At 37.5% G+C, this 22,122-nt stretch overlaps 2 protein-coding genes across 2 annotated transcripts; one reads left to right on the forward strand and one right to left on the reverse strand.

Moving 5' to 3' along the window:
• Nucleotides 1–9,021: 9,021 nt before the first annotated feature.
• LOC114824758 (auxin-responsive protein SAUR20-like) lies at nucleotides 9,022–9,535 on the reverse strand. The gene has a single exon (XM_029101987.2). It carries the CDS (start codon nucleotides 9,467–9,469, stop codon nucleotides 9,173–9,175), a length of 297 nt encoding a protein of 98 aa, XP_028957820.1. The 5' UTR covers nucleotides 9,470–9,535; the 3' UTR covers nucleotides 9,022–9,172.
• A 1,047-nt stretch (nucleotides 9,536–10,582) lies between these two features.
• LOC103454165 (auxin-induced protein 15A-like) lies at nucleotides 10,583–11,415 on the forward strand. The gene has a single exon (XM_070822230.1). The coding sequence runs from the start codon at nucleotides 10,661–10,663 to the stop codon at nucleotides 10,937–10,939; it is 279 nt and encodes a 92-aa protein (XP_070678331.1). The 5' UTR covers nucleotides 10,583–10,660; the 3' UTR covers nucleotides 10,940–11,415.
• The last annotated feature ends 10,707 nt before the right edge of the window (nucleotides 11,416–22,122 follow it).

The following is a 22,122-nucleotide window of genomic DNA, read 5'->3' on the forward strand; positions in this document are numbered from 1 at the left end:
AAGGGCAAAAAACCATTTATATAGAATTACCCCACTCTAGCTAACACCAAGGCCTTTTGTGATAAAACCCCACACCTGAGGATTTTGCAGGTGATTAAGGGAATTTCATGTGTGACCCATAAATGGGGTCTCATGTGCGAGGGAGTGTTAGAACCCCATTTGGTCCCACATCGGACAGAGGAAAGGGCAAAAAACCATTTATATAGAATTACCCCACTCTAGCTAACACCAAGGCCTTTTGTGATAAAACCCTACACCTGAGGATTTTGCAGGTGGTTAAGTAGAGACAGTATCAGTGTTGTTGGAGTGAGCCCTAGGCCTATCGACCTGAAAAGTTTCCACATGGTATCAGAGCAAGTTGTCCCTTGTGTAAAAGCCCAAAGGCCACACGTGCTCACACGTCACCCATTTGTTGCCCACGTGTAGGCTTGAAAATCGGCTACACGTGCGGGGGCGTGTTGAGAGTTGAAACGTGAGGAAGATTTGTCCCACATTGGTGAGGGACAAGATTTGCTATGTGCTTATATGGTTTTGAGCTACTCCCCATATTGTCAATTGGTTTTATGGTGGAATCCTAATTTCATCAGTAAAATAGCAAGTGATATAGAAAACTTGGAGCCACGGAAGAGTACTTTAACCACAAACTATTGTTGGGTGCACAATAGCATGTCTCTTGAGTTTAGGTTATTATCCTTCCCAACAGATTTTAATTACTTTAGTTTTAATATGATAGCCTCAGGGGCAATTTAAAGACAAGTCCACGTGATTTTGCATGAACAATTGTATGTTCATTGGGTCCATATTTGTTCCTTATAACCAATCATTTCAGATTACAGATCGCTTTTGGCACACCAGTTAACTACATGTACATGATCAGACTTGGAAGCAAAGGAACACAAAGTCTTCTAATTCCCTAACTCCCAAGCATCGCTAAGCTTTCTTGTTTTTTTTTTTTTCACAAGTCAATTAAAATCTTCATTGTTCGTTTTCTGATCAACAAATTTTAGACCATGGGTTTCCAGTTGCCTGGTTTTGTTCATACTAAGAAAAACAAAGTTCCTTGCTTTGGATGTTCCTAAAGGATATTTTGCAGTCTATGTTGGGGACAGCCAAAAGAAGCGGTATGTGATTTCATTATCACATTTGAACCAAGATTTGGTAAGTCGAACTAAAGAATTCGGTTATGGTCATCCCATGGGTGCTATTGCAATCCCGTGCAGTCAGCTCATCGAGTGCAAGAGCACTCAGGCCGCAGTTACCTGAAGTCCGCCACTGCAAGATTGAGGAGAGGCAGTGGAGCACGCCAATACTGCAGCTCAGGGCGGAGGAGCTGCCACGTCCAAATGCCCAATGTAGCAGAATCGATGGATCCGTTTGCCCCAGACAGCGCAAAATGCCATACCCATTGCTTACGGTTGACACACCCAACCCCAGTAGCCATCAGACTAGGGGTAGAGGTGTGCTTGCCATCAACAAAATGGCGACAAAGTAATGGGTAATAATTGAAAAAATGTGCGACAATTTGAACTAAAACTGTCACGCTCCAACTCCGACATACGTCCAGGATCGGCACATGACGTTCAGGTGAAAGGATGCAAGGAAATACAAACAAGATACACAAAGGAATACTAAAACTGTAAAGTCACAAATAAAGGATGTTGGTGGGGTCTCTCCCACGAATTTTTACAACAACTGTACAATAAAAGCTCATAACCGTCACTAGGGTAACATGCATATAGGCTCCCAAAATATAGGTCTCAAAATAATACAAGAAAGGATATAGGGGTAACATAAGCACTCCAAGCTCTGACCTTTGACTACTACCCCAAAAGCTCCTCGTGTATACACAGATCTCTCTCCTGCACAATTGCCCTGTATACAGTGGGAATGGTGCACCGAGTAAGGCAACAACCCAAATAAGCTACGAAACTTGTATGAGTGACAATAATTCAACGTATGTGAACAAGTCGACGGATCACAGTTTTGGAACATCAGTAATAAAACCATACTTTATAAATCATACACAACCCACTAGAAATCTTGAAAGAGTCACACAGATATCCATGGGCCTTTCTAAATCAAACCACAAAGGTTCTCAAATCTCTAGTTCATAAGTACACCTAAAACTAGGACTAGAGCGATGCAATTCGACCGAAGCCTACAACTCATATGCTTCCACATTTTAGATTGCCTCCAAGAAACCAACGAAGATAGGGGGTGGGATCTAGGACCAATAAATAGAATCCAATGAAGATCGGGTTCCAGACCACCGAATGGATCTGAATAGGAAGATGGATTGGTGACCATTCAACAGAATTCGACAAAGATAGGGTTTTAGACCACTAAACGTAACCGAAAGGAAACGGGATTTCGGATCACTCAATGAAATTCGAAATGAACACGATTTAGGACCATTCAATGAAATCGCGTAGGAAGAGGGATTCCGGATCACTTAATGGAATCCAAATGAAGCAGGGTACTAGACCACTTAACGGAACACGGTTCAGGAACACTCAACGGAATTGAGTAGGATTCTAAAAACATATTTTAGAATGTCTCAATGAAATGAGACATGTCACAAATTTGATGCGACAACTCCCCATGACAATGGGTTAACGATCTTCTACTAGCCTTCACGTTTCCTAACCATTTCAAATATGCATGTCAAACTACATTTCATAAATAGATCCATGACAGATTTAAAAGTAATATTCAGTAGAAAACACATTCATTTCGTAAATCCATGCCATATCCACTAAATATACTAGCATGAGAATTTCAGGATAACAACCGATATCATATATTTAAGTCACTAACCTAGAATCCGCTCTATGACACCTAGCACAAAGATCGATATGCACAAGTATGATCACCGCCTAAAACAAAACACAAGTCTTGTCTCAGAACTTTATCGATAAAACACATAATTGTAGTTTACACATGTTCACTACAGTAATCAAAGATCATTTGGGACACGTTGATCATAAGTCAACTCTCGGTCAAAAGTCAACGGTAAGGCCAACAACCCTAGTAATTCAATCTGGAATATTTGCACATCAGATTATGATCCATAACTTCTTAAGGGTCTCATTATGCTTCTACAATAACATACTTAAAATTTGTAACGATCCAACGGTTGGATCTTCACTAATCGAAAGTTTAAGTAGTGGCCAACTACAAAATTAGGCTAAAACATTAGACTTACGTTGAATGGATGCCAAAAATGGATCTAGGGCATCAACATTAGCCTAGAAGGACATTGTGGGCCACCGTCCAAGCGCCACCACACACGTTGCCGAGCTTCGCCGCATGCACCGTCACGCATCCTCACGCACGGGGTTGGGTCGACTGGAATATTCTGCTGCCAAGACGATATGTTCCATTAAATCTAATGCAATTTGTCACCATTTACCTGATGGCGTAAGGAATATTTTAGACAGTTAACAGAATATTACCCTTCTTCCTCCTTCCTCCGGTCGTCGACGTCACCGTCCTCCGCCGTCGAACTTGCCGGAATCTACAAAATTGGCCAAAATCTCCGTGAAATTAACTGGTGATATCTAATAATGATCGTATTTTAGAAATACAAGCCTTCACAGAATCACATTACATAACAAAGTTTGTACATAACATTGCATACATACTTTGTGGCATAAAACCACAGAAGACCACTGGATCGACTACATGAAGTTTCTAGCATAAAATGTGCACGTTGATCATCCTAAAGTTTTCCATTGTAAGGGACACTGGAGGTGAGAAAATTTCGCGTCGTGTAATAGTGTTGAGGGAAAGTGATAGGATTTTTACCGCCTGCAAAAGTAGGGATAAAAACACTTAAAAATGCTAGCGTGAGAACAAGGTAATTGTAGCATAAACCGCTCAAGTAAGGTCGTTTCCCATAGGGATTGAATGAATAACTTGTATTTAAATTAATCCTTAATTAACTATTTAAAACAAAGTTTAGAAAAGATTTATTTTATGACTTAAAATAATAAAAACGAATTTTAATAGAAATAATTTAAAGGATTCAGCAAAAGTAAAATAAACTAAAGAAAACGGCTTTTGAAAATCAAATTGTTAAAAACACTGAGGTTCAGCCGTCACCATTAACAATCCTATGCAATTTTACCAATTACTTATGAATTTCAACGTACATCCTTTGAATGTTAGGTTTTTTCAATGCATATTCTCCTCGTGATGTTCAAGTAAGAATGTATATCTAACATGCAATCCATTTGTGATGTTCAAATAAACATAAACATGCAAGATTCATTAAGCTCTGTGAAAACCTTTTGAAAAACCATGCAACCCTTAAGAGCATGATGTTTTCCTTGAGTAAAATTACAATTATCAATCACAAGAAGCCCTCCACAATTTCAGGTGATGTTCCAATAAAAATTACATCAAATTACTTGTCTAAATACCTTAATAGTTGTGACGACCCGTCCCAAATTATTATATATATTTTCTCCCCTAGTGTGTAAAGTGATGATATTACTCTCATTGGCTTAGTGACGTGGATGTACATATGTAATATCAAAGTATTTCCTCGCTGTCGTAATTAAACCGTACTTGACGTCACGAGCGCTTCGACGTGAGTTAGGGCCGAATCGGATTCGTAACGAAAAAGTTACAATTAATTGAATATGTAAACGGGTAAATCACGAACCAATTATATTAGCTCCTATTACCTCTAAACCAATCAGATTTTCGGCTTTTATCTTTCTTTGGGCCAATTGGAACTCTATCTTTCTCACGGCGGCCCAATCAGAAATATTATTTTCTGATTCTGGCCAATCACACACACACACATACACGTACACTCTCTCTTTCCTTCTCGACTCTTCTCATTTCTTCTTCCTTCTGCACCTGAGACACCCCACACGCATAAACCACACCAAAACAGCACGGATGGAACCTACGAAGACTACCATCACACTCCTCATAAACTCACGAACCTAGCCATACCCTTAGGTTTCAGTTTTGATCGTCGACTCACGAGCTCCGACGAGGAGCCCAGTTGCTCAAACGCGATCCCGGCATGGTTTCTAGGTTTTAAGGTTTGGAAAGGTATCTACGCAACTTCCCTAACACTTTGGAGTAGTTTTGGAGTGAAGCGGACATCGGTATAGGCGAGTTTGAAAAGTTGTAGAATTGGCCAGATTTTCCAAGGAATTTTCTGATTGTTTTTCATGGGATTTTGAACTCTTAATAGGTACGAATGTGTTCTACTCCTCAATACCTTCAAATCCATATAAATTTCATGGATTTTGGTTGAGAAATGAAGTAGATATTAAGCTTTGAAAATTTTCCAGAAACCAGCAAACCAGACAGCGGTGGGCGATGGAAACCAACGTGGTCCACCGGAGAAGAAGAAGAATATTCCGTCAAAGTTGATAGAATATTCTAACGACGTCAGGTAACACCGTTAGAATTTAACAGAATATTGTGCTATTTTAACGGAATATTCCTAACGCCGTTAGGGTTTCTGTCCTGTGTGCCAAGCATGTGCCTGCGTGTGAAGGCGCGTCCAACATCCAAAAAAATTTCTAAAAATATGGGGGTGTTCGTGTTGTCGAGTAGATCATGTTGGTATATTCAAACACCCTATTTGAGCAATGTATGACAAATTAATCCTAGGCTTTGTTTACGTGCTAATTAATTAACGTAAAAATAGTTATATCGCATATAGGTGAGACGTACCCCGAGGACGAGCGTGGACAAGCGTAGCTAGGGGGCTACGAACCTGCTACTTATCAGTGAGAGGGCATTTGTTTTCTATATATATATATAGTTTCCAGAAGCGTTTTTATATGGAACTATGCTTTGCTTGCCATGTCGTAAATAAGTTACCTTTTAAATATTGCATTGTTACACTTACGAATTGTATTGTGTGATGCTGCGGAGACTCAGGTAAGTTTCAGGTGAGCATTATGTGATTGAATGGGTTGTATTGTATTCGTATGCACATTTATTTAGAGTTCATCATGGATGTACCCTGGTATTAGTGCTCCTGCTAGGGGCTAGGGCCAACCTTCACGTGATTGTTCACCTCCCGCACTGCACGCTTAGCTTGGATCTAAGTTTGGTGCCAAGCTGTCATACAGACCACAATAAGTGGTTTCGACTTGTAGGTGACCTGCGAATTATCGCACAGCCTTCATGCGATTGTAATACTTGAGCGTACATATTTATACCTAGCATGTCGTATAGGTCACACTAGGTGACTCTGACTCATGTGCTAACCTAGATTGATGAGCTACAGGTCCAGTCGTACAGGTCACGTTAAGTGACTCCGACTGGCATACTATTTTATATTGGTTTCACACCTGGCTTACATTTATTATTACTGAGATATCATGACATGGCATACTTCAGTTTTCGCTGCTCTTGTGCATTGGTTTTCATACCTACGTAGTAGTATTTTCTGGAAACTATACGGGTTTTACGAAGAGGGGTTATTATGTTCATAAAGATAAATATGTTTTCAAACGCTTTGTTTTTACCCACTCACCCTTTTGTTTTGCGCCCCTCCAGGTTCTAGGTAGTTGTTCATCTTTGGTGGCTCACGAGGACTACACGACATTTCTAACGTTTCCATAAATAAAAGTAGGGATCTTCTCCCTATTGTATAATTAATACTTAGTTAGTTTGACTGCACTTTCGTTTTACCTATGCTTTGATATGCGTGTATCTTATACTTGATCACTTTCACACACTTACATATTATCTCTAGTTAAATAAGTTTAGTTTTGGTTTTTATTTATTCATATTTTCTTATTATTATCACTTCTGTTGTGCACTTGGCTACATCACCCTCACGTGACGGCTAACATGTCTCAACTCCGGTCGGGGTGTGTCAATAGTGATCAAGCATTAAGACATGTAGATAGCTTAAACATGGTAATTAATAATTCAAAGCAAGAATGCATCCATTCATAAGTAAATTAATAAAATCACATATTCATGCTAAGGTTTGTGGCCTCGCCCTAGTCAAAGGAATTAGTTACACATAATCATAATTAAAAACCAATAAAATATTATTAAGAACATGGATTGAAAACACCTTGTAAATAAACTTGAATTGTCAAAAGCTTTCTAAACCGAGTTCTCCAACACATTAAATTTCCACGTGCTAAGACTTACGTGGCATACACCATACACATGGCATATGATTCATAAAAAACTGGACGAGTCATCAAAAGTGACATGTGTCAACATTTAACGGAAGTTAGTTAAGGAATTATGTTTATTAACTTTTTGATAATTTTAATTTAAATCAAACAAGCCAATTGATATAAATTTAAAATGTGATTTGATTATTTGATGAAGTCAAATCACGAACCAAGCCTAAAACTCAAGTTTTGCTTCTTTTGTCAATTAATCAAGTCCACAATCAATGCCAAATTCAGTTGTAGGCAAGACTTGGAGAGCCTATAAATACGAGGCTCCAAGACAAAGAAAGGTCTAGAAAATCATTCTCACATCCAGATGTTGAAACTCTCAAGCTCCCAAACTCCCAAATTCTCAAACACTTAGAAGATTTTGAAAACTCTCCGCATTCTTCATCATTCCTGTGAAGAACCACCAAACACCCCTACACGTGCCGGTTCCTCCATCGCCACAAGCCAAAACTTTAAGGTGCTCGTTCATTCGAGATCAAGTCATCGCAATGCTCGGATCAACAACACACACATTTTTCACCCAGAGATCAAATTAGAGGATCCAAGTTTGTAAAGAGATTGTAACCCTACAAATTCTTTAATACATATATTATTTTGTACACATGTTCTTGTGTGATTTATCGCAGGAATTTCTTGTTTACAATACTACTAAAAATAAAAAATCCTTCTTAGGAAAGGTCTTCTAAAAACTAGGAAACAAAATAAGAAAATGATAACTTAAAATCACAATCCAAATCTAATTAAGAAATATGCTCATCTGACAATTAATCATGTTTCTGGATCTTCAGGGCTCCAAATCAGGCACAAGATGACTCTTTTTTGTGCACTAGCCCTTTATTTCATCACCATAAATTAACCGCTTGGTAGAAAAATTTGAAACTTTGACACGAAAAAGCTGAGGGGCTCACGAACATCCTCCAATAGGAATCACTCCAAAATTCATCCATATGATCATATTTTGCTCAAGAGTAAGTCACAAGTCCTACATTGGAAATATAAATCAAAGTATCAAAATCTCACCAAAATAAATAATAAATTATACTAAGAATAGGGTAAAATATATAGTTTGAAATCGACTCATCAGAAAGAACTAGTAAGTAGAGTTTTAGTTACCCTCACTGTGCTTAGCTTATTTTGTTCCTACTTCTTTCAATCTCCCGTCAATTTTTGATTATCTCACGATCGGGCGTGACATTTCAACCGTGATAAATCAAATGTATAAGGAGGGATTTGTTAGCCTATGACCTTATGTGCTACGCTATTGATTGAGTGATTTGTATCCATACAACCTCTGTAAAGTAATAAGTTCCATATAGTAAGGCCTAGCTAAGTTGGCTAGCCAAAGTAGTGAGTTCCTAAACGCTTTGGTGTATTTCGGAATGAAATCATGTAATTATTACTATAAGATGTAAATTGTTTTGTCAAACATTCGATGTGAGATTCCAACAAAAAACATGGTACCGCACAATTACAAATATTGTAGAACCGAGCTGTTAATTTCACAGTAAAATAATATTCCCCGGGAATTTTTATTGGGGTGTGATTTTCACACCCTATTTTACTTCTTACACACCTTTTTAATTTTTAACCGTCGGATCGGATGAATTGAAGAAGATCAACGGACATAAATTATCAAGGGTGTGTGAGAAGTAAAATGGGGTGTGTGGATAGCACACCCCTTTTTATTTACATCATTCAAAGATACAGTTTTTTCTCCTCACAAAAAATTTCATAATTACATCCTACAACCAAAGCGTTACCAAATCATGTAATTCTTCACGGACCACGGTTATGCCTCACACTTTTGACCTAGCTAGTGGTAGATAAGAGATACTCGTCTTGTAAAGAAACTATTGTTATAAAAGTTGCTATTACAATCTTCATTTACATCATCCTTCAGAAACTCACAGAAGGAAAAAAAATTGTAGTGTGTGTAGAAAATTTTTGCTTTACGAAAATCTAACGCAGCTCAAGTAATCACAATGTATTCAAAACCGAGAAATAATATCAATGAAGGTATCTTGTCTGCAGGGAATTGTTAGACCACCCATTGGATGATCAAATCCAAATTCTTGTTCAGCCTCACTTAGCAAGTCTTGGAATGAAGGTTGATTGAGATATGATACAGGAATGACAAACCGCTGTCTCTCGTTCTCCCCAACGTAAACAGCTAAAAAACCTTTTGGGACATCTACTAAGTTATATGAACCTCCGCGACTTGAATTTGAAAAAGACCGCCAAAGAACTTTCTTTGCATGAGTTACACTTGGACGATGGAAACCCATGGTTTTATGTCTCGCTAGAGAAATGTCAGGTGGAAGTTAATAGGAGGAAGAAGAAGAAGAGAAGAGTTGAGAATATGAAGAGACTTATGGATGGCAATGAAAGTCTCATGAAGTATATATAGTTAAAGTTTTATGTAGGATTTGTCTTCCTTTGAAAGAAATATGTGGTGACAATTAAGACCATCTTGATAGGACATAGAAGGGAACACTGTCTCATGAGGGATCACATGGTGCTGTTTTCCACCTGAACTTCAATATTTTAGGTGAGATATTGCTGGACAGAATGCAGAACTTCAACAGATATATAGTCTCAATCACTACCAATATATTTTGACGAGATGATGAATTTGAAGACAGAGCCATGTGAACTTGCAAATGCTTCTGTCTTTAGATTTTTTTTCAGTCCCATTCAATTTTCCGCAGACCACTCACTCATACTTTCTTTTAACATTAAGTTGATTGTTGGGATTACCAATGATCTTGTCGTCCTATCTTCCGAACATGAGTAGGACATTATGTTGTATAGTTAATCTTCATTTCCACTCGTACATTTTTCTTGATTAGTTGGAAAGAGAAGTCCATGTAATTTTTCCTTGAGAAAATGACTTTCACTTGGCTCTGCCACGGTCTTTCACCAATTGTATTTTTTTCCGTCGCCTCCTTGAAACATTGGAAGACAGAGCCATGTGAACATTCAAATGCTTGAGCAGCTGGGTCACTAGCCAATCTGCATTCAATTGCCTCCAGACCACTCTCTCTTGTACAGATTATTTTGTAGACCAACGTATCAATTTTTTGTACTAAGTCCTAACATTTTATATGCTAAAACTGTTGAAATAACACCATGGGAAAAATTCTTGTCTCAAGCATGTCTCTGATTTTCTATAAGCCTTCAATTAAGAGTGGTAGGACATTGTGCTTTCTTTTGGTCATCGACTCGTGAAGTGTTGTTGATAACTTATAGACAAGTCCCTATGATTGTCCATGAGCAAACTATCTCTCACTTGGGTCCATCCCAGTGCTTAATCACCAATCATTTTAGGTAACCGATGGCTCTTTTAACTATATATGCTCAATCATCCAAGGTTCAGGAGCAAGCCAACACAAGTCTTCTACTCCCAGTCATATCTTATCAAAGCTCTTTCTGTCCTGAACTCTTTAGTGTTCCTTTTTCAGAGAAATTTCAAAAACATGGGTTTCCGATTTCCTGGTATTGTACTTGTACATGCCAAGAAAAGTCAAGTTTCTTCAAAATCATTGGATGTTCCAAAAGGCTATCTTGCCATCTACGTTGGGGAGAGCCAGAAGAAGCGGTTTGTGATTCCGGTGTCCTACTTGAACCAACCTTCATTCCAAGATTTGTTAAGCCTGGCTGAAGATGAATTTGGATATGATCATCCAATGGGTGGTCTCACAATCCCCTGCAGTGAAGACACCTTCCTTGATCTCACCACTCTGTTTGGTGTATAAGTAGAGGCTACAATATATGTCTGAAAATTTTGACACCAACGGCAGTAGAAGCACTAGGCATTTTAATCGCTTTCTGGCTCACATGAAGGAGGTTCAATTGATCGATCATCCAATGAATCATCCTGATGGAAGATTACAGCAACGTCAAACCGCTTGTGAGCTGAAAGGAAATGGCCAACCTAGCGGACATAAACTTACTGACACAAATTTTCAAGAATAGTTATTGTCAACTAAATGTACATAGACATAGTTGTCCTGCAAGACGATAATTTACAATAGTTTCATGATTTACTTTCATTTTATTTGTTATCGTCTTTCAATCTAGTTATGAACAGACGATAAAATTTACACAAAAGGGACTGACTAATTACTGGAATATTGACAGACGAATGGGGAATATAGGCAGATTTTATAGCAAATTGAAGCCTCATAAGTACATGCTTATGTTGCAAATCTACTGCCAATATGGCTACTACTTTTATTGTGGGTCATTTACATTAGTTTTATGATGATTTTGAGCATGAACTATTGTTGGTTATTTATTTTATTTTCTTAAAGCTTCAAAATTTTATTTATTATTATTTTAAATAATAAATATGAAGAGTCATATCTATTAGAGAAGTCATGTCTTTCACCAAAGATTATATAGAGTTTTATAAATGGGGAACTCCTCAAACGTCAATAAATGTTCAAATGTTTTCCTTCTCTCCCTACTACAACACTCATATATAATCCTTTTTATCTTCCTACTCATCTTGATCATCAATGTACAATTGATCACTATTTGGCACCTCGTCTACCGTAATCGTGCTTATGGATTAGACGCTCTATGAGATTCAAGGGTTGAATCTTGGAGTTGTAGATAGCCGTTATAACCGGCACTTAGGGAAGCGTCTAAGGCTTTAGGACAATGACAACTCGCCTCTCTTGATATCACAAGCCAGATCATTCTTTACCTTTTCCTTTTTACTGCTTTATTTATTGATCATAATCATTTATATTATCCTACAACTAAAGCAGTAAACGTATGATAATATAATTCAAATTTACAATCCATTTCACTGTTCCCATATAGGCGTCACTGCCATTGGAGTAATCTTATTCATATCTATTTTACAATCCAGAAATCTACGCAAGGCAAAGGCGTATAACAATTACTAAATCAAACCTAGCCGTATAGGGTAAGCTGGGTTCTTTATTCACTAATGTAGTTGTAAAGAAATAATATATAGTTAATACTGTGTATATTGCATATTTGAATCTCTACATCTTTTGTTTGTCCGTAAATGTCATCATTACAGTCACAATTTTTTGAATGAATACGTTGTTAATTGGTGGAAACTGTAACAACCCGTCCTAGATTTTACAGAACGAAAGGATATTTTCATAATTTCATTGTGTTTGGGCTTGATATTTTAAATTGGTTACTTTTTGGTTATTAATTGGTGTGCCCAGGTGGGGCCTACCCCTGATTTTGGTCCCCCGACTCTCTTTTCTTATTGGACTGCCACGTGGCAATCCTCTCCCCACTTTCTCCCCTTCTTTTTGAAGCTCCTAACCCTTTCTCACCATCGGACCTCTCTCCCCCGAGCTCTCTTTCTCTCTGTGCTATCCCTTTCCTCGAGCTATACCCACACCCACACTTGCAACCACTCACCACCACCCTCATTAAACGCTTGGCATCGATGGAACCACCATCTGCTTCAATGACGTGACTCGAGACTCGAGGAAGCCGTGTGCTCCGATGATGGACCACGACTTCACTTGGTTTTCCCGATCACTTCCCCACCACAACCGAACCTAACTGTGGTATGATTCTCTTCCCTATCCCCATAGCTTCATTTTCATAGTTAAATAATTGATTTTAGTGTTAGAATCGAGGTTGGCCAGAGCTTGGGAAGCTCCGACGTTCTTTTGTGTTGAAAACTGCCAAACTAGGCCTCAAAAATGGGTTAGGCCCGGCTCGGAGGCACTTGACAGACCCAACTTGTTGGGCCAAGGAACTTGGCCCACTTGCTCAGCCTATAACCCAAGTTGAACCTAACCCTGTTGCAAGCTCGAACCAGACCTTGGGGCTTTTCAACCTAGAAACCCTTGGGCGGGGCTGCCCAAGCCTAAACAGGGCCTTCAGCTTAACCCACAACCAAAACCCTATTTAATCCAGGCCCATGGGCTATGCGAACTCGGGCATTCGGCCCGGTAACCCCAAACCCAAACCCTTTGAGCCTAACCAAAACCCATTTCAAAACAAGCCTTTGGGCCATGAACCTGGCCCAAAGTCTAGGCCTAAAAACCTTAGGCCATTGATTCGGCCCAAACCCAGTGACCTGGTTAACCCGACTCATTTGACTATGGACTTCGGGTTAACATTGATCGTTGACCACCTAATGTTGACTTTTTCAGGTTTTGGTCGAGACCCCTCCTACGCTAATTTCGACGTCCTGGATCTGTTTCCGACATCCGTTTTCCCAAATTCAATATTATGATAGTGTTTTATTAATTGGTACCTTTATGTGCTTAGGTGCAATTGTGTATGGCATTTATGTGCTCTCTTGTTTGCATAGCTCTTCGTCAACAGTGTAAGGTGAGTGGACCCCTTCTAAAGTGCATGTTTTAATAGTAAAAATGCATAGATGAAAAGCATGATTTAATGGTTAAGTTTTATGAGTAAATTAGATTTACACTTTATGATTATCATGCTTTACCGAGATTATTTTGGAATACCACACTTTATTGAATTTATGTTCTTTGTAGTATATATGATGGATGACTATATACTATTTATGAACATGTGTTTACACTCTTTGTAGTATATATGATGGATGACTATATACTATGAAGATGTTTTGAGATATATGTAAGTATTTTGGAAAGATTATATTCAATGTTTTTGTGCTTATCTAGTGGTCACTGTTCTGCCTACAGTCGATGATACTTATATTGGCTTTGGTCGGGTGATGTAGGGGCCTACAGGTCGGAAGATATTATATTTGGCCTACGAGTCGGGTGAATTAGGTCGGGTGATGTAGGTCGGGTGATGTAGGGGCCTATGGGTCGGAGGATATATTATATTTGGCCTACAGGTCGGGTGATGTAAGGGTTTCGGTTGATTATGATACCACTATTTTGCACATTATATATGACATATGTTTTATGAAAGGTTTTATGGCATGCTAAGGTTTTAAGAAAGCCTACTACATATTATACTATTCAGTTTTTATAAACTTTGGGGGTTAGTACGTTGCTGAATAACTATGTTAGTACTACTTATATATTAACTTGGTCCACTTATGTTTGTTTTGCGCCCCTTAGGACTTAGATTCAAGGCGTACAATCTCGGCGTTAAGGCACTCCCGCATTGGCATCTTTGAGTCCTCTCAGTGTAGGACCCATCTCTTTGTTCATTCAATTTTATATTATTCTTTTTAACATCTAGATTAGTTGTATGCTCTGAAGACATTCCTCAATTGCAAAAGAATTGTATTTAAATTTATAAGTTTTATTTATGTTCATTACTTCAAATGCATGTTAGTATGGCTTCGTCACCTTTGGGTGTCGGCCAGCACATGCGTACCTTGAGTATTTGGAAGATATCGGGATCGGACATGTCAGACGCGATTGGTTTACCTATATGCATATATCTACAAACGCATTAAATGTTTTAATTGCATGGATTTGTTTAGTATGCATTTTATAAACACCTTACTTGTTTAATTTTCCAATTTGCATTTGTATGCCTTGAATTCTATGAGGAAATAATGTATATATCTGTATAGCACACAATAACCTATTGATGTGATTACTTTTTCTTTCAACGATCTCCTGAAAATAGGTTTTCAATTTTAATTCTTGTTACGATTATGTGTGTTTGCAGACACTGTCTGTGCACACTCTCATTATTCTTCGAGTAAAAACCGAATATGCCTGAGTCTGCATATATAATTTTGTCTTGTAACAAATTAAATGTGCATTGTTGTTTTGGGAAAAAAAAAATTAGAAACTGAACAAAATGGCACTTAAATATCTCATTCTTGAAATTGCAGTATAAAACTATACCTGTTTGGTAATGACTGAAAGTTCTGTTTCAGTTTGATTGCATCTTATCATATTCTTGCAGAGTAAATGAAGATTGACCTAGAAACTGAATTTTGTTTTCATTTGGCAATTGAAATATTGTTTCATGAATCATGTATATGCATAATTACTTTATGCATGTTGTCTCGACATTGTCGAGGCAAAGGGAACAAATTTCATTGTTAAGTAGTTGTCAAAATTTCAGATGAGATTGTCGGCATATGAGTTGTTATGCATTTTGTGATTTAACTTATAATTCCAGATTATTGACTGTGTTTGCATAAGAATTTCTTACTGGAAAAATAATGAGTTATTTGATTATTTAAGATCTGGGTGTATAGATAATTCTCTCTAAAAACGAAGATGGATTATTCAATTTGATCTTGTCTCTTAATCAAGAAATGGTTCCATTCCTAGACTATCACATTACATTGCATTTGCATACTATTTATTTCATGTGAGTACTTTAGTCCTATGCCTGACAATAGTTTGCGGACTGCATATCTCTTCTTGAATTATAGTATTTTCACCACTTCATAATTTTGACTTCCGTTAGTCCTGATCTGATATGCATTTTGTGCAATAAATATAAATATATATAATAAGTAAAGGAAGAAGAAAAGAAAAGAAACAAGAAGAAAAGCGAAGAAAAAAAGGGCCAGGAATGTATATCATTTTTAAGTAACATGAGTTATTTTTTGACTTTTTTTATTAGCACCCCACATTAAAAATGTAATATTAAATGACTTATATATCTAATATGTAATGACAAGTTTGACCTTATAGGGTTTAGAAAAATAAAAAATAAAAAAATCTAAATACACCTCAAATAAGTTTTAATGTGTATATCTCAAAATTATTGATTACACCCCATTTAAAATTTTAATATTGAATTAATAAAATGTTAAAATGAAATGACTATTTAGGCCTAAAATTTAAGACTTTGATTTCTTAATAAACCCCACAAATCCAACGTGATATCAAAACTTACACCCCAAAAATATTTTTCTTGGAGGTCTCAAATTAACTTTACTCTTAGACTTTTTTTTTTTTTTTTTTAACTGTAACTGATTCACAATTTGACACGAAATATTAAACTTGGTGCTAGGATTACCAATTACTACCATGTAAATATTAATAATTGAAAGTTTGATCGGGTAAATGTTTTGCCACATCCACTACAAAATATATGCTCATTAGAGAAAGATAATATGTATACATGCCAGATTTATAGGGCCGGACTTTTCCCAGGACTTTTACTCTTATATATGAATGATCATAGATATGTGCTTATACCCCCTACTATAGTTTTGAAGTAGAGTCGTAGAAGCAAGAGTTGTGGCAGTTCCGTAGGCTGCCGCGTCGTAGAGAAAATTTTTGTTTTTTTATTTTTCATATTTATGTGGGAGTGGAGTATGAGGGAATTTTAGGAAGTTAATATGGGTGTATTAAGACAATTTTTCTTTTAAAAAGTAAGTGTGGGGTGTGTTTAGTACATGGGGTTTAGTTAACAATTTGTGGGGTGCTAATAAAACAACCCTTATTTTTTTTTCCTCTTAGAGATTACACATGTGAAATTATTGAGATTTTTAGCATGAGACAAAATGGCGAACATGTTAAACTTCAATGCAGGTACGAGTAGTTACTATACGGTTGATGTTCATATTTATATATATGGCTATGAGATTTTGTTACACCCTACCCCCGATTTTAAAAATAGTTTTGAGTTGTAAAAAGCTATATGGTGTATGCCCACATCCCATATGTATTAGTATGCCCACATCCCACATGCATTTGGAAAAAGGTGAAAAGGATAGTGATATATTTGTTGTTATGTAATATTGTCAAAAGTAGCCATCCTATCATCTTTGGATGTTCTCATGGGAATAGCTCTATAAATAGAGTGATCCGTGTGTTATCAAAAGACACACTCCAAAAGAAAGAACCAAAGAAATAATATCAGTATATCTCCCTCCCTCTCTTTATTTGCCATCTTTTGTGTTATAGCTACTAAAGTTATAGTGTGATATTTTGCACCCACTTCGCTCCTGTCATTAGCAAATGTTATTTCTCTAACTTTTGCCTATTTATAACACGTTATCAGCATGAATCTCTAACCATTTCTCATTTCCCTTCGCCGAAAGAAAAAAAAATGTTTCCTCCTAGGATTTTACTATTTTTCTTCTTCCTTTGCCTCACCTGCTGGATATACCCCTTGTGAAGAACCGTTAATTTTACTGCAATCAAAGATGGTGCGGTATCATCGCCCATCTTGGACTGCAGATTTAATTTTACTGCAAATTTTAGGTGGTGCGGTATAATCATCCACCTTGCATATTTAAATTTGTCTACTATTTAATTTTACTGCATATTTTAGGTGGTGTGGTATAATCGCCTACCCTGCTTTGCATATTTAAATTTTCCTGCAATTTGAGTGGTGTGAAATAATCGCCCATCCTATACTTACTTCAATGAGAATGGTGCGGTAATCGCCCTTCTCATTAATCATGTAAATCTTGAGCTTGAAGTTTCGAGTGCTTATCATTTTGGTCTGAAGATCAAAAATGAAAAATTTGTAAGAACCAGAAGTTTTAACACTATATTCCTCCAGGAATACATATTATTGCAAGTTCTTACACATCTCATCTTTCTTTCAGAAAAGAAAATGACGAACTTGGCAAAGCTTGATTTTGTTGCCCTGGACATTACTGGGAAGAACTACCTTACTTGGGTAATGGTACCAAGATCCATTTGGAGGCAGGGAATCTTGGAGAAACCATTAGGGAGGAAAATAGTGCATCCTCTCAAGATCGGGCGAAGGTCATGAACTTTATCCGTCGCGACCTTGATGAAGGACTAAAGAGCGAGTACCTAATGGTTGAAGATCCATTAGCTCTCTGGAAGTTATTGAGAAACAAATACAGTCACCAGAAAATGGTGATTCTTCCAAGAGCTCGTTATGAGTGGACTCACCTAAGGATCTAGGATTTCAAGTTAGTGGTTGAGTACAATTCTGCAATGCTTATAATTAACTCCCAGATGAAGCTCTATGGGGAAACAATCACTGAGGTAGATATGCTAGAAAAGACTTTCAGCACCTTTCATGCCTCCAATGTGCTTTTGCATCAGCATTATAGAAAGCGAGGCTTCACTAAATATAACTAGCTGATATCTGTGTTCCTGGTAGCTGAACAAAACAATGAGCTCCTGATGAAGAATCATCAGTCCCAACCTAGGGGATCGGCACCATTCCCAGAAGTGAATGTTGTTTCCCTTGAAGGGAATACCACATCCTCTCGTGGTAATAATTACAAATGAGGACGTGGCCACAAGCGAGGCCGATGGAACGGGAAAGGCAAGAACTATGGTGTCTAGTTTTACAACCAGGTTCCAAGGCATAATTCAAGCCCGAGCTTCAAGAATGAAAATCACCACAAAGGCAAACCTCATATGAACAACGCTCTTAGAAACTCTGAAGGAGCCTGCCATAGGTGTAGTGGCAATGGGCATTGGGCGTGTACCTGTCGTACCCTAAAATATCTGGTGGATCTATATCAAGCCTCCCTCAAGGAGAAGGGCGTCGAGATCAAATTCCTCAACCAAGCTAGATTAATGGATATACCTGATACAGTGCTCAGCTTATCAGGGCAGTTGAACACAACCCACCTAGATGCTTCAAACTTCATTGTGGAAAGAGGGAATGAAGTGTACCGGTCCGATTGAATCATTTATGATTGATTTACTCTTGTTATTTGTACTTGTAGTTTAATGCTCGCATTTTGAAATTAATTAAAAGTGGCATGTCAATTTCCTTTTATTATGAATAAGTTGTTTTTAATTGTGATCCCCTTTATTCAAAAGGCATGGATAAAAACTATGGTCATTCTCATAACAAGAGCAATGGCAGAGATATTTGTCTTGCAGACAGTGCAACCACACATACAATACTTTATGATTGAAAGTATTTCTCAAGCTTGATGCTTACAAAAGTAAGGGTAACAACAATATCAAGCCAATCAGATGTAATTGAAGGCTCAAATAAAGCCCAGATTATGTTACCAAATGGAACAATATTGTCTATATAAAATGTGTTGTATGCTACTCGATCTACTCGAAATTTGTTGAGTTTCAAAGACATACGTTTAAATGGATACCACATTGAAACGAAAACTGTAGAAAATGTGGTGTATTTATGCATTACCTCCAATGATACCCAAAAGCATATATTGGAGAAGTTGCGTGGTTTGTCAGGTGGATTATATTATACATACATAAAGACAGTTAAATCGCATACTGTCATGAACCAGATATTTATTGATTCAAAAGTTTACATGCTTTGGCATGACCGTCTGGGCCATTTAGGATCCACCATGATGCGTATGATCATTACCAACTCTAATGGACATTCATTATTGAGCAGACACATTACTATCTCAAATGATAACCCTTGCAAGCCTTGTTCTCAAGGAAAGTTGGTAATTAGACCATCACAACTAAAAGTGGATGTTGAATCCCCATCATTTTTGCAAAGAATTCAAGGGGATATTTGTGGGCCTATTCAACCATCTTGTGGACCATTTCGATATTTTATGGTTTTGGCTGATGCATCTACCTGATGGTCACATATTTGTCTCTTATCTACTCAAAATGCAGCTTTTGCGAGACTTCTTGCTCAGATAATTAAATTGCGAGCACAGTTCCCAAATTACCCCATTAAGTCAATCCGACTTGATAACACTAGTAAATTTACATCCCAAACCTTTGATGATTACTGCATGACATTGAGCATTAATGATGAACACCCTGTTCCTCATGTCCATACTCAAAATGGTTTAGCAAAAGCATTAGTCAAGTGGCTTCAGTTAATAGCTCACAGTCTGCTTATGAAAACAAAATTGCTAGTTTCTGCATGGGGACATGTCATCTTACATGCTACATCCTTGGTTCGATTAAGACCTATAGCCAACCACCAATACTCCTCAATACAACTCGTGTTTGGGCATCAGCCAAATATTTCACATTTACGAGTTTTTGGTTGTGCTGTTTATGTGCCTATTGCATCGCCTCAGCGCAAACTGGGAATTTATGTGGGTTTTGATTCACCATCTATCATTAGATATTTGGAACCCTTGACATGTGATATATTTACAACTCGTTTTGCGGATTGTCATTTTGATGAGACAGTCTTCCTGTCATTAGGGAGAGAAAAGATCGTTTCAGAAGAATGGCAAGAGCTGACATGGGTTGTTCTCACCTTATCTCATTTTGATCCACGAAGCACTCAATGTGAAAAAGAAGTGAAAATGATCGTTCACCTTTAAAGTATTGTTAATCAAATGCCAGATGCATTTAATGATGCTTTAAAAGTGACAAAGTCACATATACCAGCTGCAAATGCACTTGTAAGAATGGATGTCCCTGTTGGACAAAATAAAGTGGCAGCAAATGAATCATCTGGTGCACACCTGAAGCGTGGTAGACCCCCAGGTTCAAGAGATTCAGCCCCTTGAAAAAGAAAGACAAGGGCACATCTGAATCCAAATGAAATCATTCAAGAAAAGAAAATGAATGATAAGTCCCCAATTCATGATTCTGAAAAAAAAATGTCCTTGATGAGACACATGTCCCTGAAGAGACAGAAGTGCATGAAAGCAAATAAATCTCCATAAATTATGCATGTATTTAACGAATTGTGGGATCGAAATGAAATAATCATTGACGACATGTTCGCATTCTCAGTAGCCAATGAAATCATATTAAAGGATGATATTGAGCCCCGCTCTGTTGATGAATGCAAACAGAGACAAGATTGGCCTAAATGGAAAGATGCAATCTAGGCAGAATTAAATTCCTTGGAAAGGTGAAGTGTTTTTGGACCGATAGTCAAAACCTCGCCTGATGTAAATCCCGTGGGTTACAAATGGGTATTCACAAGAAAGCGCAATGAGAAAAACGATATTGCAAGATATAAAGCACGACTTGTTGCACAAGGTTTTTCACAAAGACCTGGAATTGATTATGAGGAGACATAGTCTCTTATAATGGACGCAATTACGTTCCGTTACTTAATAAGTTTAATGGTTTCAGAAAAACTTGACCTGCGACTTATGGATGTCATCATCACGTATCTATATGGATAATTAGATACTGACATATATATGAAAGTCCCATAAGGACTTAAGTTGCCTGAAACGACTAACAAACCACGAGATATGCTCTCAATCAAATTAAGGCAATCATTATATGGGCTGAAACAATGTGGACGAATGTGGTATAATCGTCTCAATGAGTATTTGATCAAAGAAGGATATATCAATAATGTCATTTGCCCTTGTGTGTTCATTAAGAAATCCAATTTTGGATTTGTTATAGTTGCAGTATATGTCGATGATATGAACCTAGTTGGAACTTTTGAAAAGCTCAATAAAACTGCTGAATATCTAATAAGCAAATTTGAAATGAAAGACCTTGGGAAAAAAAAATATTGTCTCAGCCTACAGATCGAGCATTGTGCTAGTGGAATTTTGGTCCACCAATTAACTTATATTACAAAAATCCTAAAGCGATTTAATGGACAAGGCTTATCCACTTAGCACACCAATGGTCATTCATTCTTTGGACATTAAGAAAGATCCATTCCGTCCAAAAGAAGATGATGAAATGGTCCTCGGTCCAGAAATGCCACATCTGAGTGCAATAGGTGCTTTATTGTATTTAGCACAATGTACTAGACTATATATAGCTTTTTCAGTTAACTTGTTAGTAAGGTATAGCTCTGCTAGAACAATTCCTCATTGGAAATGAGTCAAACATGTATTGCGATACCTTTATGGGACAACAGACATGGGCCTCTTCTACTCAGACAAATCCACAAATGACCAGATTCTTGTTGGATATGCAGATGTTGGATTCCTCTCTGATTCGCATAAAGCCCGTTCACAAACTGGATATATGTTCACCAATGGAGATACAGCAATCTCATGGTGCTCAACAAAGCAAACACTAGTTGCTACATCTTCCAATCACTTGGAAATACTTGCTTTACATGAAGCAAGTCATGAATGTTCTTGGTTAAGATCAATGATCCATCATATCCGGAATTCACGTGG

This window comes from Malus domestica, chromosome 05 (genome assembly GCF_042453785.1).
Source record: "Malus domestica chromosome 05, GDT2T_hap1".
NCBI classification, from domain to species: Eukaryota; Viridiplantae; Streptophyta; class Magnoliopsida; order Rosales; family Rosaceae; genus Malus; species Malus domestica.

Excerpts from the sequence above, each read along its gene's own strand:
- LOC103454165 (XM_070822230.1), top strand. The coding sequence starts at position 10,661 with ATGGGTTTCCGATTTCCTGGTATTGTACTTGTACATGCCAAGAAAAGT.
- LOC114824758 (XM_029101987.2), bottom strand. The coding sequence starts at position 9,469 with ATGGGTTTCCATCGTCCAAGTGTAACTCATGCAAAGAAAGTTCTTTGG.